Genomic DNA, 17235 nt, shown 5'->3' on the forward strand with positions numbered 1-17235 from the left:
ATGTATGCATTTATCTGACACCTCCCAGGTCCCAGGCAGTCACTAAACTCTAGGAGACAGGTTGAAGGTAATCACGTGAGATGATAATTAGACTTCGTCCTGTGTGACAAGGAAAACAGGGGTCAAAGGTGCATGACACAGCATAATAACCAGTGCGGCAGAGACAGCTGAGGAGAGAGCAGTTCCTTGTCCAGTGTGGGGAGATCCAGAGGAACCCTGTGAGCAGGAACCTTATGAGCAGGAACGAGGGAAATTACAAACTTTTGGTGCTTGTTCTTCTTTCACCTGGAGTGGTCTATGTGTTATTTAAAGCAGGTGTGTGTGCGCACACATGCAGGATTTATGTAGATTGGGCAAAGTTGATAAGGCATGTTTGAAATAAGTCACATATAAGTAAAGGGAAGTTTCCTTCCTTGAGCTGGCAAGTTTGATGAACCAAATCAAAAGCACATAAACAAGAAGAGAAAGTGTGTCCAAGTTTATCAGGGCACCTGGAACCACACAAAATAGGTGACTTTGAGGAATCAGATGCCTATGGCTTAGCATCTTTGTACAGGGGAGAGTAAACTGAGGAGCTAGTGACCCTTCTAAGGGCGGGGAGTAAGTGATTTTGGGGAGTGGGAGGACCCAAAGAACAGTCAGCGACATGAGACAAAATTCCCCTGGCTCTGTGTGGTTTGATTTTCAACTTCTTCCTCTGTGATCCACCTGGTTGCTAATCACCCTTGGTTAATACAGTTTTGGTAAGGAAGCTACAGGCAACCCTGTTCCTGTCCAGTGGATCTGCTCCTTAGGAAGACAAGGAGGCTCAGGAGACCTTTAGGCTGCTGCTTAAGGTGTCATGTTTGGGAGTGCTTGTTCTTGTTACTTGAGTTTTTAGGGTCAAAGTCTGGCTCCTGGAGCCCTAAAAAATTATACTCAGTCTACCTGCCCTCAGTGGGCCAGTTAAAGCAGCAAGTAATAGTGAGAAGCAGAGAAGAGGTTTGTTCAGTGTGGTCATGCTGGGATGTGGGAATACGAAGAGGGCCAGTGTCCCTCGTTCCAAGTCCATCTTCAGGGTCCAGACTTCAGGCTTAGATTTAAATAGAGGGCAGATGTATGCATAGCTAAGCAGTTGAGTCAAGGTATAGTCTTGTCCATCACTGACCCATCATTGGCTTCCGATTCCTGGTCTATTTTCCAAGAAGCTGGCATTGTGTGAAATCTCTCCGATAAATAAATCTCTCTGCAGGTACCAGCATTCCTGGGAAATTCCAATTCCTTGGGGCCCATGATCTGAAGGGTCATAATAACTGAAGGGAGGAGGCACATGTGCTTTTTTTTTTTTTTTTTTTTAGAATACTGCTTCTGCCTGCCTAGTTACATGCTGAACTTTGATAAAATGTGTCACACTTGAGAATAGGGCCTGTTTAGTTTTAAAGAGTATCACTATAATTTGTATTTGCTGTACTTAAGGTAGGAGCATGGAAGGAGCATAAACCTTGCGCCAGCTTTACACAGGTGTCCTGCATGATTTCCTCATTAAGTATTTGGGACAACTTTGTGAGTATAAGTCAGGTCTTCATTTCACAGACAGGTAAACCAGAGTCAGAACAGAAGAGATCTGGTCGAGGGTGCATAGTTGGTTCACTGGCAGAGCTGGATTTCAACTCCACAGCTACCTTGTTTCATTATAGTGTTGTCTATAGATACATTCTTTATCTCTGGATGATGGCGGAAGATACAAAATAATCCCACACTAATTCAGATTTATGTATAATAAAGGGTTATTTATTTAGGGGAGACTCATAGATCACGGGGAACAGGAACAGAGTCTAGCAGCTGGAAGCGAGAGAGGAAGCAAGAGAGCGAGCACAGGCTTTACAGTATAGTATAAGAGACCACGCCCAAGTGGGCTGGTATCTTAAAGGCTATTGGCTGAAGGAGCTCCCACAACACCTCCCCCTTTTGTTTAATAAGAGAGTTCTAAACCCAATTCAAAACTATGTATACTAGAAACAGATATCAAGTATAAGATTAGAATTACAACCAGCATAAACAATATTTTGTTTTGTTTTGTTTTGTTTTTCGAGACAGGGTTTCTCTGTGGCTTTGGTGCCTGTCCTGGAACTAGCTCTTGTAGACCATGCTGGGCTCAAACTCACAGAGATCTGCCTGCCTCTGCCTCCCGAGTGCTGGGATTAAAGGCGTGCGCCACCACCGCCCGGCATCAGCATAAACAATATTAAGCAAGGAACATATCCTAACATTTTAATAAACATTCTATCCTAAGGAGTCTAAGTCTTGCATTGGAAATGGCTTGTTTAGATCATAAGAAGACAATAACTACGACTATCTAATCTTCAACTCCATCGAAGGCCTGAGAAGGGGGATAATATCACTTGAGTAGGCAGGATGTGCAATCAAGTAGCTTCCAAATTGTGCAGCGTCCGACAGAGACAACTGGCTACCTAGGCAATCACCCAAAGTCTCACTTGCGATGTTGAAGCAACCAACTTTGGCTAAGGCCTAGAGTAACTGACAGACCATTTTCAGAGGCAGGAACATTTTCAGAACCGTCTTACCCTGTCTTGGAAAGGTTTGGCAGTCTTTTTTCTTGTATCCTGCTTGTCCAGTCTGGACATCGTGCACTTTGTCAGTGGTTGAGGCATTGGCAATTCCTTACCCATTTTTTTTAAATGAGATAATATTGAAAACAAAGCTTATTTCTAGAATCAAATAAAGGGATATAGAAGAAAAATCACATAAGCCTTGCAGAATACCTTCCATAGTGTAAGCAAAATAATAATTTTTTTGTAGATTTTCAGATCTTTGCTGTCGTAAGGCAATTAAAATGAATTAGAGTAGATGTAATAACCATTATTGGCTAGCAAGTGTCACAGTTACAGTTGCCAAGAGACGCTAGCGGCAGTGAACAGCACATGTTGCATACTTAGGTACTGAAAAATATGTTTTGTTTAACAAATTAAGAGCAGTTATTAAGGTGATCAAACGATTCCGAGAGTTGGGGCCCAGGACAAAGAAAAGCCAGTGTGACTGGTGGACCATGTGCACTGCGGGGACGGCAGGCAGCAGCATGTGGGCTGGCATGTAATGCATAGAGAGGTAGCATGTGGGTCGCGAGCCAGGGAGTGCTGAGCAGCCTGCTGTGTGTGAGAGCCGGCTAGAGTGGAGGGCAGGAGAGTCAGTTCCCATTGCGCCACGTGGCTGGCAGACCAATCCCAAAAAGTGTGGACTGTTCCCCACATTTGGGCACCAGATGACAGCAGAATATACAAAACAATCCCACACTAGTTCAGATTTACGTATAATAAAGGGTTATTTATTTAGGGGAGACTTACAGAACATTGTCATAGATCACAGTCGTCTGTACTGCCGGGCGGTGGTGGCGCACGCTTTTAATCCCAGCACTCGGGAGGCAGAGGCAGGCGGATCTCTGTGAGTTCGAGGCCAGCCTGGTCTACAAGAGCTAGTTCCAGGACAGGAACCAAAAAGCTACGGAGAAACCCTGTCTCGAAAAATCAAAAAAAAAAGAAAGAAAGAAAGAAAAAAAAGAAAGAAACAGTCCTCTGTACTAACGGAAAATAAGAACAGAGTCCAGCAACCGGAAGTGAGAGCTAGAAGCAAGAGAGCGAGTGCATGGTTTACAGCTACATTTATAGTATAAGAGACCACGCCCAAGTGGGCTGGAATCTTAAAGGTTGTTGACTGAAGGAGTGGAAGGAGCTCCCACAGCATCTGGGTATATGTGCGTGCGTGTGTATGTTTGTATGTATGTATGATGTATGTAATTCTAGAAATTGGATTGAAATGATTTTGTACATTTAAAGACTAAATTTCACATAAATGGTATCTGTGGCCTTGGAGCCTAAATGGAGAATATTTTGAAATTAATAAAAATTCTTATTTATTGTCAGTGGGGTGTGTGTGTTTGTGTGTGTGTTGTACAGCTGATGTGCCATGGCACAGGCATAGTATGGAAGCCAGAAGACTATTTTTGGGAGTCTACCCCTCCTGCCAAGGTTTCCAGGTCAAGTTGTAGGGCCTGTATAGCAAGCAGTTTTACCCACTGAGCCATCTCACTTGCCCTTGAAGATTAAGAAATTTTACTTTATGTTTATGCTTGTATGTATGTAATTGCCTGGTGTGTGTACAGTGCCCAATGAGGTCAGAAGAGGCCTGGAACTGGAGTTACAGGTGCTTGTGAGGTAACAGGTGGTACCATGTGGGTCCTGGGAATGGAACCCAGGTTCTCTGTAAGAGCAGCAAGTGTTCTTAACCAGAGAATCATCTCTCTACCTGATAGATGGCTTTTTAAGTAGAATCCTGAAGTTCATCTAAAGTGATAAAACTTACTCAGAGTACTTTGAATACAGCAGATTTAATACTGAGCTTCTTAAAATGACCTTCCTACTCCAGATACAATATTTCAGACTCTGCTGGGAAAGAAAAATATTTATTATTGTTTGAGATCAGAGAAAAATGAAAAATTTAATTATAATGACATGCCCTACAGCCTTTGATTGGAGCACAGAGAGATCCAGGGAAGTTTTATTTCCCCACAGTATTATAAAGGGAAAGATTGTGTTTTTAAAAATGACTCATGGCCGGAATGCTTATAATGCAGTCCTGGGCTTCAGCTAGAATTCTCTGAGGGTGAGCAGGAATTAGCTTGTTAAGGAACCTGTAACGTGTGCAAACACTGCAGGCAAGAGAACAGCCTGTGAAAATCCGTAGGCATGAAGGTGACTGACTGGTTCCGGGAGCTGGAAAGTCAGCCTCGACCACAGGAATGCTGGGGCTCTTGGATCAGATCTCAGCAGGTTAGGGCCACTGAAGATTGTTTTGCTTTACATATTTATATGTATTTTGAAACACTCTCAATATGTAGTTTAAGCTGGCTTGGAGCTTGCTGTATAGATCAGCCTGGCTCAGACTTCAAAGCAGTTCTGCTGGTCTTGATAGTAGGATTCAGTGGGTACCTCTCGGGAGTGGTTTCAGATACTGTTTTCTGGAAGAAAGAACCGAACTGACAAACGTGTGTGTGTGTGTGTGTGTGTGTGTGTGTGTGTAGTGGGGTTTACAGCAAAGGAGACAGCTTACTGAGAAAGGAGCCACAGAAGGGGTGGATTGGATCAAATTGCTGCTAGTGCCTTCATCAGGAGCCGGCATGCAGTCACTCTGCTGCCCAGGCCTGAAACTCTCTGGTCCCTTCAGAGTTCCTCTCTGGAGTCTGGGACACTTTGTGCTTGCTTTGCTCTGTGTTATGACTGTTTATGCGTTAGACTTTCTGCCCTCTCCCGACCATGTTTTCTAAGCGTCTGTCAGTTGTTTTGTAGAATGCTCCATATTCTGATTCTCTGGAGCAGTTGCTTCCAGTTGTCTCTTTCAGGGTTTTATAATTCCTAAACCAAATGTTAGCAACATCACTGGCCTGTCTGGCTGTGTCTTGTGATTTTAAAAACTGCTTTACAATGTGAGCGGCTCCAGGATGAGTATGCAGCTTTTACTTTTTTTTTTTTTAGCTTACTTTTCATTCTATTCTCATTGGTTGTTTGTAACCTAATTAATGTTTTTGTATTCTGCCTTTATTATTTTGGAGAGAAGATAAATATAGGTGCATAAGAAGGTTATTAAATGCCAAAGGGATGCTTTTCTTAGCAGTGTTTTCATTAGCTGCGTGTTATTAGTAAAGAACTCTTTGATTGGGGGCTGGAGAGATGGCTCAGTGGTTAAGAGCACTGATTGCTCTTCCAGAGGTCCTGAGTTCAATTCCCAGCAACCATGTGGTGGCTCACAACCACCTATAATGAGATCTGGTGCCCTCTTCTGGCCTACAGGCAGGATACTGTATAAATAAATAAATCTTAAAAGAAAAAAAAAAGAACTCTTTGATCGTGCTTGGTAGTGAGGATATTCTTCCCCTAAAATGTATGTCTTTGTTCTTGTATTTATTTGTAAATAGAATAAAAACAAGCTGTCTTCAGTGCATCCACTTCTGAACATGAGTTCCCATGGCTTCAAGATTTGGAGGTTAAATATCTGTGACTCCAAGGGAGGCAATTATGCAGTCATGTGGAATCAGCTTGTTTTGATTTTTTTCTCATATAGGTGGGATGTGGGAAATACCAATTATTCCACAAATATTACGTATTTATTAAACTCCCTCTCCTACTTTTACTTTATTTTGTGTGACCAGTTTATGTTCAGGAACATTTCCTGGATGTCAGCTCTGTGCCCCTTGTGTTCGTGTTCCTCCCAGTGTAGTGAGGGGACAGGAGGGACAACAGTGTCTCACAGGAGATGTTTTTTTGAGCACCTAATGTATACCAGCACTGTACTAAAGCATAAGATAAGGCAAGACAGTACCTCTCTCACCTCTGAGGCATGCCCACAGGGTGTCCATGTACAGAACACATGCAGGAGGCTGGTGCACAGGGATGAGAACCACAGCTAAAGCCGACAGCTAAAGAAAGCACTTTGATGAGCGGCAACCAAACAGGTTGAGCAATGACTTCTGGGGACCGCATGGATAAGCTGAGGACCTTTTCTAAAGTGCGATCCTTTGCCTTTTGCCAGCATCATCGGGGGGAGATTCTTAAACCCCAGAGAAACGCTGGGCTACAGTGAAGGGGCATGAGGAGGGATAAACATGATAGTGAGGAGGTGCATACGGTTCTGCGCTCAGGTTGATTTGTATAAACTACAAAACCATGTTCATTTAGCTGGTCATTCCCCGCAAAAAATTTCTTTTGTGGCAGGTAATGGGCAGAAGGAATGGTCAGTTCTGTAAATTTTTGTTGGTTTTTAGCTCCCAGCTGACTCTAAAAACAGTTGTCTGTAACCTTTTATTTACTGAGTGTTTTGTTTTTCTTTTAGTCCAAGGACAAAATGATGAGAGGCTCTCGAAGAGGCTGCGTTAGACTCAGGGTGAGTATTCCTTCATTTTATGAAGACTAATTTCAACAGAAAGGATATATTTTGATGGTGTGCTGGAGCCTGGATTTAACTTAATTTCCTTTCTTAGCCAGTGGGCTATACAACCAAGTCATAGGGAAGAAAATCGGGTTTCTTCAAGTAACTTCTAGAAGTATCAGGACCAGAACACCAGATTCAATTGTTTTTTTTTTGTTTGTTTGTTTTTTTGGTTTTTCGAGACAGGGTTTCTCTATGGTTTTTGGATCCTGTCCTGGAACTAGCTCTTGTAGACCAGGCTGGTCTAGAACTCACAGAGATCCGCCTGCCTCTGCCTCCCGAGTGCTGGGATTAAAGGCGTGCACCCCACCGGCCGGCCAGATTCAATTGTTTTGATCCGTGGTTTAATCCATGGCTTAAAACACTTCCTGGCTTTCCTTTAAAACCTCATTTTACAGACAAGGGACAAGGCTGGAATTACACTGTTGGTGTCAACAGCCGTAGTGGGAAAGACTCAGAAAAATCTCATTAGCTGCTGATTTCTTTTCAGTACTGTGTAGTACAGTGCTGGGCAGTAGAAAGATACTTTGAACCACATGTATAACTTAAAAATTGATGGTAGTCCACTAATATTCACCTGTCTGTGACCTGCTGGAGTGTGGAGTGTGGAGAGAGAGAGAGAGAGAGAGAGAGAGAGAGAGAGAGAGAGAGAGAGAGAGAGTCCTGTGGACCCAGAGCTGTAGGGCTCCATGGCATGGCACAGGACAGCAACGGAATGTCCAGAAGAGTCCCAGTGAGGGCCCGGCACAGATGGTGCAGCAGAGACCAGGGGCCTCGAACCAGACCAATGATTCTTTGTGATAAACACCCATATAAAAAAATATATGGGAAAAGGTGCTGCTTTTAGGGGCTCCTTCAGTTTTCTGCAGCTGTTGAGTTAGGGAGAGCTCCAGAGCAGTGCATGGCCGGGGCCACAGCTCCCAGATTCACTCTTCTGTACTGATTCCCTTCTCCGACGAGGCCCCTCAGCTTCTGGCCGCTTTCTCCATTCGTTAGTTTGCTTTCTGTCATCTCCCTTCCTCCCCACCCTTATCATTTTTTGTTTGTGGTGCTTTGAACTGAACATAGGGTGCACCCTTACTTTTGGAGATGTGAATATATTTGGTAAACATTGTTACCTTTATTAACATTCTACCAAGAATTGGAAAACAATTCTAAGCTTAGACATAATAGGAAAAGTCTTGAACTGAGATGGGAGTAAGTGTGGCTGTTTGCAGAATGGAAAGTAGACTAACTTGAATATATGGCAATACAAAGATTTTTAAAAAGCAACTTAGGCTGTTCCCTTGCCCCCCTCCCCCCTTGGTCTTCCTTCTTGTTTTGAAACAGAATCTCACCATTGCAGCCTGGTCCTGAATTCGTGATGCTCCTTTAGCTGCAGCTTCTCCAGTACTGGGGCTGCAGCATGACCAATCACACCTTCCTTCTACTTCTGTATTTTTAAATTTTCCTGTGGTTCCTCTTGTTGTGGTCAGATTGCTTTCTTGAGTACTTGGTATCGATCCCAGTTTCCACTTGCTCTGGTTTTAACTGCTTTCTTGGCTTGAGATTTGCTGGTGGTGAGGCCTTGCCAGGGCTGTGTTGAAACAGCAGGTCAGCTGATTGTATTTGGGGTCAGGCCTCTGTCTTGTTGGTATAGTTAATGTGCTGGCTTAGTTCTTGGTTTTGGTTTTTAAATATAGTTGAATTCTTAACCCTTGCGCCTAGCACTCAGGTTAAGAGAGAACTTCGCCAGCTGCCCGAAAGCTCGGTACATGCCCCAGTCAGGTTATGGCTCTAGTCTCCTCTAACTAATCACCCTCTGCATTGCTTTATAATTTTATAGTGTGACATCCCGAAATTTTATAGTTTTTATGTTGAAAATTTTAAATGTTTTACTGTGTTTCCCAGGCTGGTCTCCAGTTCCTGAGCTCAGGTGATTCTTCTGTCTCTGCCTCTCGGGTGCTGCCGGGATCACAGTGTGCCAGAACCCAGCAGTTTTGTAGATTCAGTTTGCTTATTTTAAAACTTGGTGCCTTTTGTTCACAGTTCACCTGCTGAACCGTCCTGCCCTTAGGCCTGTGGGATTTGCATTGTGTCTAATATTCCCCAATAAGATTTGGAATCACCAGGAAGATGGACTTCTGGACATAGCTATTGGGGATTGTTCTGACTAGGTTAACTGAGATGGAAAGACTTGCCCACTGTGGGCGGCACCATTCCCTGGGCTGGGATCCTGGACTGTATAGCAGGAGAAAGGGAGCTGAAATTGACCCTTTATCCCTTGCATTCATTGCTTTTGTCTCAGGGTATTCTATCACAGCAACTAGACCAGAAACTAAGACAATATACTATTTTGCCTTAAGGAAAGAAAGGGAAATTTCATATATGCTAACATGATGGACCTTGAGGGTGGTATGCTAAGCTAGCCACAAAACACAAACATTATTGTGAGTCCTATTAGATATGAAGAGTCATCAAATTCATACAAACTGGAATAAATTGGTGGTTTCCAGCCTAGGCATGGAAAACAAGAAGCTATTTGGTGAGTATGGAGTTGTTTGAGTTTAGAAATGTAGTTTCTGATTCGGTGGTGGTTGAACATGTCTTTAATCCTATAACTTGGAAGGCAGAGACAGGTGGATCTCTATGAGTTCAAGGCCAGCCTGGTCTATAGAGTGAGTTCCAGGATAGCCAGGGCTACACAGAGACACCCTGTCTCGAAAAATGAAAAAACAAAAACCCAGAACAACTTGCATGGCCTACCATGAGAGGGAACTCACCACCCAAGGACCAGGACTCAGGGGCTGGAACCCCAGAGACTTAGGATATCACCAAAAATGACTGGCGGAAGGAGAGAGAGAGGGAGCAGGGGAGGGAGTTTCTAGAGCTGGATGGCAATGACAGTTGCACAGAAGGATAAATGTCCTTAATGCTGCAGACCTGATATTTTTGTCACCATACACAAAAAACTGAATTTTCCACATTTTTTTTTTCATTTTTGTTTTTCTCTGTTTAGCCCTGACTGTCCTGGAACTTGCTTTGTAGACCAGGCTGACCTCCAACTCACAGAGATCTGTCTGCCTCTGCCTCCAAAGTGCTGGGATTAAAGACCTGTGCCACCACCACCTCCTGGTTCCACAATTCTACAGGTAGACAACTCACTTAGATTTTCTGCTAAGACTTACAGGACTGAAGTCAAGAAGTTGACTGGGATGAGTCCTTATCTGGAAGCTCTAAGAAAGTACCCTTTTTAGGCTGTTGGTCAGATATAATTGTTTGCAGTTAAACTTCTGAGGACTCTTGGTTGCTGTCACTTGTGGTCCTTAACTCTGCTTTTGGGGGTTGTGCTCACCTGCCATATCTCGTCTCTGCAGGAGTCAACAGTTCACATCAGCCCCTGGTGTGAATCCCTCTGACTTCCCATTCTGCTGCCCCTGCAGAAAGCACTGTTTTTAAAAGGCTCATGCAATTCAGTTATGTCAGAAACTCTTTTTGCTGTTTCATTTAACATAAGCACTGCAGTGATCTCATCATATCCCAGGAGAAGAGATTATTCCAAGAACAAATGTCATTCTTAGAATCATGCCTGCTGCATAGCAGGACAGAGAACCTACAGGAACCTGCTTTTAATTTACCCTTTGTTTGGTTGTCTGAAAGAGGGAAGCTATAAGCTTGAGTTTGAGTTTTCTTTAATTGGAAATTATAATTCCTTTCTAGTGGGAATCTGTGAGCATTAGGTACTTGGCACATCAGTGGAGGAGGGTAATAAAATGTATTTATGACAGTGCTGGGATGCAGTTCAGTTGGCAGTGCTTCCTAGCATGCACAAGGCCCTGGGTTCGATCCTCAGTGCTGCATAAAACTAGGCTTAGGTAGAGCACGCCTCTATTCTCAGCCCCGAGAGGGTAGAGGCAGGAGGAACAGAAGTTCAAGGTCATCTTCTGTTACACAGTGAGTTTAAGGCCTGTCCTACTTTCTATTGCTGCAATGAAACAACCATAACCAAAAAACAAGTTGGGGAGGAAAAGGTTTATTTGGCCTTCACTTCCACACTGTAGTCCATCGCTGAAGGAAGCTAGGACAGAAACCCTAACACGGCAGGAACGTGGAGGCAGGAGCTGACACAGAGGCTGTGGAGGGGTGCAGTACCAGCAATTACTTCACGAGTCAGATATTGGGGTAGAAACCTGATAGATCCAAAGAGCTACAGAGGAATGATCAGCTGACCCTGCTTCTCCACACTATGAGATCGAAAAGGCCTGCAAATCCTTCTGAATCCCTACCTATTCCTTCTTGTGTCTCTCTATCCTAATTTGTGTCAGCCAAAAACTCTATGGTTAATTCTGGTCAGCTGAATGTTGACTCCACCCTGTGATTCAAGGTTTAACTTTATTGGCAGTCTTGGGAGTGTCAGAGTACAATGAAAATATCCCACAATAGAGGGGTGCTGCTTACTGGCTTGCTCCATATGGCTTGCTCACTCTGCTTTCTTTTCTTTTTTTGTATTTTTTTTGTTTTTTGTTTTTTTTTCTTTTTATTTTTTTTTTGAGACAGGGTTTTTCTGTAGCTTTGGTGCCTGTCCTGGAACTAGCTCTTGTAGACCAGGCTGGCCTCAAACTCCCAGAGATCCGCCTGCCTCTGCCTTCCAAGTGCTGGGATTAAAGGCACGCACTACCACCGCCTGACTTCACCCTGCTTTCTTATAGGACCCAAGACCACCAGCCCAGGGATGGTACCATCCACAAAGGGCTGGGCCCTCCCCCATTGATCACTAATTGAGATAATGCTCTTCAGGCTGGCTTGCAGCCTAATCTTGTAGAAGCATTTTCTTAATTGAGGTTTCCTCCTCTCAGAGGGCTATAGTTTGTGTCAAGTTGACATAAATCTAGCCAGCACAAGGCTAGACTGAGCTAAATGAGATCCTACCCCAAAAAGAAGAGGGGAAAAAAGACATTGTCCTTTGGCTTCCTGTGTGAGAAACATCTGAGTGTTTGTTTACAATATAGGTTTCCAGGAGCCCCTTCTACACACCTTATTTTAGAATAAGATTCTAGAATCTTTAGTTTTGAGCAGATTGTCTGATTGATCGTGTTATGCAGACAAGATCACCGTAGAAAAACTCCGTGGTGTATGCAGGATCTCAGGGAGCCCATGTCTTACTGTCTGAGACACTAGCACATCTAGTTCAGAGGCCTTCAAGGTCAGGCTTGGCAATCTTGTTTTCTGGAGCGAGGGTTGAGCTCAGTGCCTGGTAATGCCCTGAAAGAACTCCACTCCCGAGCCACATCTCCAGGCTCTTCTGAGATGAAGTTGACTTCAGCAATTTTCAAGTCCACACATTGATAGTGAATCTGGGACTTAACTTTGGTCTGTTCCCATTCCCAAACTCCCTTTAATCCTCTCTTCCGTAGCTCAGGCTGGCCTTGAATTCCCTGTAAGACCTCGAGTTGACCCTCCTACCTCTACTTCCCAGGTGTGGGGATTACAGGTGTGGCCCACTATGCCTGACTTGGACAGTGCTAGGAGATTGAACTCAAGGCCCTGTTGCATTCTAAACAACTGTTCTACAGCTGAACAACTCCCCCCTCCTCAGTTTCTCCAGGCTAGAGGAAGTAATGCAGACGTGCCACATTGTTGCAAAGCAGCAGAAATCAGTGAAGAAAATGGGGAAGTGAGAATCAATCTCTGTCTCTGTCTCTCTCTCTGAGACAGAGGCTTGCTTTGTAGATAGGCCTGCCAGGCCTGGAACTCACTATGTAGCCTGGGCTGTCCTCAAGCTCATAGCAGTTCTGCCAGTCTCCCAAGTGTTGTGGTTACAGGTCTGAACTACCATGCCTGTCAGCAAAAATTTGACTTTTGTTACCAAGTATGTACCACTAGATGGCGCCCTTGACCCGAGGACATGGTAATGGCTGGTGCTTAGGTCTAAGCTACTTCACCCTCATGTTTTATCTGAAAGCAAAAAAACATTTTTAGGAAATAGGTGCAAAATGGGTGAGTAATAGCATTAACGAGACATGTGATGTAGAGAAAAGAGCATGGCATCTGTGGAATGGAGGTTAAAAGTGAATTCTGCTTTTTAGCTAGCTTTATAAATTGAGGTAGGTCTTTAAAAAAAAGACCTGGCTGGAGGGATGGTTCGGTGGTTAAGAGCACTGGCTGCTCTTCCCAGCACCCACATGGCTGCTGAAAACTGTCTCTAACTCTAGTTGTAGGGGGTCCTGACACCCTTACACAGACATACATGCAGACAAAACATCAGTGCACACAAAAGAAAAACAAATAAATTGTTTTTAAAAAAACTAACAAAATAAGCATACTATTCACTCAAGAATTGTCAGCCTCAAATTTGTTAATATATTTGAAAAGTAGTATTGACTGAACCTACTGCTTTAGAGATGCCAGATAAGCAATCCACCACTGAGTAGTGCTCCCAGCTCCCATTGAACTTTTAGAGACCAGAGTTTACTGATGCCCAAGCTGGCCTTGAACTCATGCTTTTCTGCCTGTGTTGCTAGGCCTGGCTATAATAAGCACAGTTGATGCAGGTGAACCTTGGATTCTGGTGTTCTGAAGAGGCGTAGGGACCACCAGAGTGAGATGAATTATAAGTCAACCGAGTTTTAATGTTAAATAAAAGTACTTTGAAGACTGTTGATCTGCATATGACTTGAAGTGACACAGAACAGCGAAGAGCGCCAGCTGAATATCGCTATATAGAATGTTTGCAGCCATAAAATATTCCTCTTTTGAACTGTAGGATATTTGCGTGCACATAATGATCTATTTGGGGACTGGGACCCAAGTCTAAATGTGTAATTCAATTATATACCTTATACACATAATCTGCAGGTAATTTTATACAATATTTTTGTGCCTTGGTACGTGAAATCAGGTGTAGAATTTTCTGATTGTGTTGCCTAATTTTTGGATTTTGTAGTGCTTTGGAGTTCAGATTTTCTTTTTAAACTCAGGATACTCAACTTGTATGACATGTATCTGTCGTGTGTAGGGTATAAGTGGATTGATTTCCCGTGGAAGCCATCATCTGTTCTCTTTTCTCTTAGCTCACCCTGAGAGATCAGTAGCACACCACTACTGATATAAGGTTATTAATACCTTCAGCACTGATGGGTACTAATGCTTTACTCTAGCCCTGTGATACTTTCCCCGATCTCTGGTATTGGACTGCATCTAACAATAAGAGACATCCTAGAGCAGATGTGGGGAGGTAATTTAGATTAATGTATAAATTTAAAAATGTCCTCCTCTAGCCTGAAAACCTATGTCCCACAAGAAATATTATAATTATCTTGTCATTTCATGATGAAAAATTACTCAGTTAATTTAGGGCTCACTTGTTAATGCAGTAGCCTTTGCCCGCTCTGTCTGTTCCCTACGAATTTGACATGGAAAATGTTCTGAAATTCCTTACCCATGTGCCTCTACTTCCTAAGTGCTGGGATGATGGGCATTTGCCACTTCATCCAGATCAAAATAAACATATATATGGTATCACTATATAGCCCTGGTTGCCCAGCTAGACTAGAACTCAGAGCCCTGCCTGCCTCTACCTCCTGAGTACTGGGATAAAGCTGTGTGCTATCAGACCTTGCCAAAATGAGCCTTCCTAAACCTCGAAAAAGAATGTTTGCCAGAAGGCTGTTATGTACATAATAATGAAGCAGTATATAAATTCTTTCTTTCATTTTTGTATATTTATGTGATATGCATGCATGTTCACATGTATGTTGCATGTATGTGTGGGTGCGTGTACATCTGTGTGTAGAAGCCTGAAGTTGACATTTAGTCTTCCTCAATTGTTCTCCACCTTATTTATTAAGGCAGGGTTGTTCAAGTGAACTCTGAGCTTGCCATGTTAGCCAGTTTGCTTGAGGTCCCCTGTCTCTGCCTTCAAATGCTGGGTTTAGCAACAGAACAGCATTCATGTGGGTTCAGGGGACCCAAACCAAAGCTTCAGGGGTCTTGACAAAAGCTTTCTCAGTGAGTACTTGAACTACCAGGCTATCTCCTAGCCTCACAGTCTTCATAAAGTCAGCAGCAAGGTAGGGTCCTTGTTTGGTGCTGCTTCACTGTTACACCCTGCAGGTCCCAGAATGCCAAGCAAAGAACAAGCAAGAGAGAAATCATGTGGCACCATGAGAATAAAGAACAAAGAAGAAAAGATCAGAGTGGGAGAATAAGTTACTCATGTTTGTAGATAGGAGTATGTGCATGAAGTCCTCGAGAACCTACAGACGCACTGGTGGGATGGTTCAGTGGGTAAAGATGTTGCCACAGCAGATGACCTGAGCTCTATTGTAGGAGCCCACACAGTAGAAGGAGAGGACCAACTCCCACAACTTATCCTCCAACCTCCACATGTGTGCCATGACACATAAATAAATTAATGTGAAGAAATTACAGATAATTTATTTGTGTAAATTGAGCAAAAATTTTGGATGTGGAGGGGCTGGAGAGATGGATCAGTGGTTAAGAGTGTATTGTGTTTTTTCAGTTCCTAGCACTCAATTCAGGTAGCCATATCTGGCATCGATCAGTGGTTAAGAGTGTATTGTGTTTTTTCAGTTCCTAGCACTCAATTCAGGTAGCCATATCTGGCATCTGTAGGCACCTTTACATATACAGCGTATATGCACAGAGATACACACACATACTTGGAAATAAAAAGAACTCTTAAAAATATATGGGGCTGGATGTGGTGGCACATGCCTTTAAACCAGCACTCAGGAGACAGAGGCAAATGGATGTCTGAATTTGAGGCTAGCCTGGTGTACTAAGGGAGTTCCAGATCAGCCAGAGACACACAGTAAGATTCAGTCTGAAAAACGACAACGGAACAATGGCAAATTGGATATGAAATTAATGTGCAAAAACTAGTAATATTCCTCAATAATTGCCATAATCAATTAGGAGAAGAATTAAAGACCTGTGTTTGCAATATTAGATAGAACTCTCCTAGAAATATGTTTTATAAGACAGATGTATTCTTTTATAAGCCATTGTTGAAAAACTATAGGGAGACCTGAATAACTTTAAATTATTACCACAACCAAAGAGAAAAAGGTAACCTATGGACAAGAGGGAAAATATAAGGCATATGTTTGACAAAGGATTAATATCCAAAAAAGTATGAAGAACTATAAATTAGGAACAACCAAAAAAAAAAAAACCCAAAGAATGCATGAAATCAGTAAGAAAACAAAAAGTATACTTAAAAATGAAATGTACATTCAACTCATATAAAAGGAAACAGGAATGTAAAAGAGGTATGTTCTCAGCATGGAAAGCATGTATGGATTCTCAGTGTGGAAGGGGTGTGTGTGTGTGTGTGTTCAGCTTCAGTAAACAAATGATGAGTGTAAAAAGAAGGTTGTGCAGGGCAGTGGTGGCGGACATCTTTAATCCCAGCACTGGGAGGCAGAGGTAGGTGGTTCTCAGTGAGTTAGAGGCCAGCCTGATCTACAGGGTGAGTTCCAGGACAGCCAGGGCAGAGAAACCCTGTCTTCAAAAGTCAGCGCCCCCACCCCCAAAGTTGCTTGTTGAGTGGCTGAATGGATGAATGGCACTGCAGCAGGCCCTCCTCTCAGCACCTTTGTGAGCAGGTTGAACGCAAGCGTTTCTGCTCCTCTTTATACATTGACTTGTTTCTTTTCTCTTCCATATTCCTTCAGGGTGCAGACACATTATTTATTTATTTACTTACTTACTTTTATTTTTAAAAGCAGCTTTTATTCTGAGAACAAAATAAACATTGTTGGTGGCCATGAATGTCCCCCACAGGCTCATTTGTTGAAGCACCTTATTTGTTTCCAGTTCCTGGCTGTTAGTGCTCCTGGCCTGGAATAGGTGTTCAGTAAGTTTGCTGAAGTAATGGTAAATGTTGCTTTGTATCAGGACTTGCTAGAATGACTTCTACATTTTAGCTGTTGTCTTTGAACAAACAGTTTACTTCTCTGAGCCTGTCTTCTGTTCTCTAAAGATGAGGTACCAGTTTTTCCCCCTGAATCTCAGCGAGCATGTGTAAAGCTCCATATGAATGTAAAGTTCCACTGGCATCTCAGCAGCGAGGGACAGTGTGTGTTTAGTGCATGAGGGAGTCGCTTGCATCAGCCATGCTCCGTTAGGGGGTGTGTGAGCCGTTTACACTCTGAAGTAGTCATTCTTTTATTACTTTTGGAATCACCAACCCACTTTTATCTTTTATGCAAAAAACCTGCAGAATGGCCAGAATCTTATTTTGTTTTGCAAATCATG

The 17235-nt window shown here is 43.1% G+C and overlaps 1 protein-coding gene across 7 annotated transcripts in view; it reads left to right on the forward strand.

The window, feature by feature from the left end:
* The window catches only part of Osbpl9 (oxysterol binding protein like 9), a 137461-nt gene that overhangs the window by 20757 nt on the left and 99469 nt on the right, over nucleotides 1–17235 (forward strand). For all 7 annotated transcript variants that reach the window (XM_041651694.1, XM_041651695.1, XM_041651696.1 and 4 more), the window contains exon 2: nucleotides 6880–6930. In XM_041651694.1, coding sequence (XP_041507628.1) covers nucleotides 6880–6930 — 51 coding nt within the window. The remainder of the gene's footprint in view (nucleotides 1–6879; nucleotides 6931–17235) is intronic.

Source organism: Microtus oregoni, unplaced genomic scaffold, assembly GCF_018167655.1.
Source record: "Microtus oregoni isolate MIOR12 unplaced genomic scaffold, Mior012 000005F_ref0000423, whole genome shotgun sequence".
Lineage (NCBI taxonomy): Eukaryota > Metazoa > Chordata > Mammalia > Rodentia > Cricetidae > Microtus > Microtus oregoni.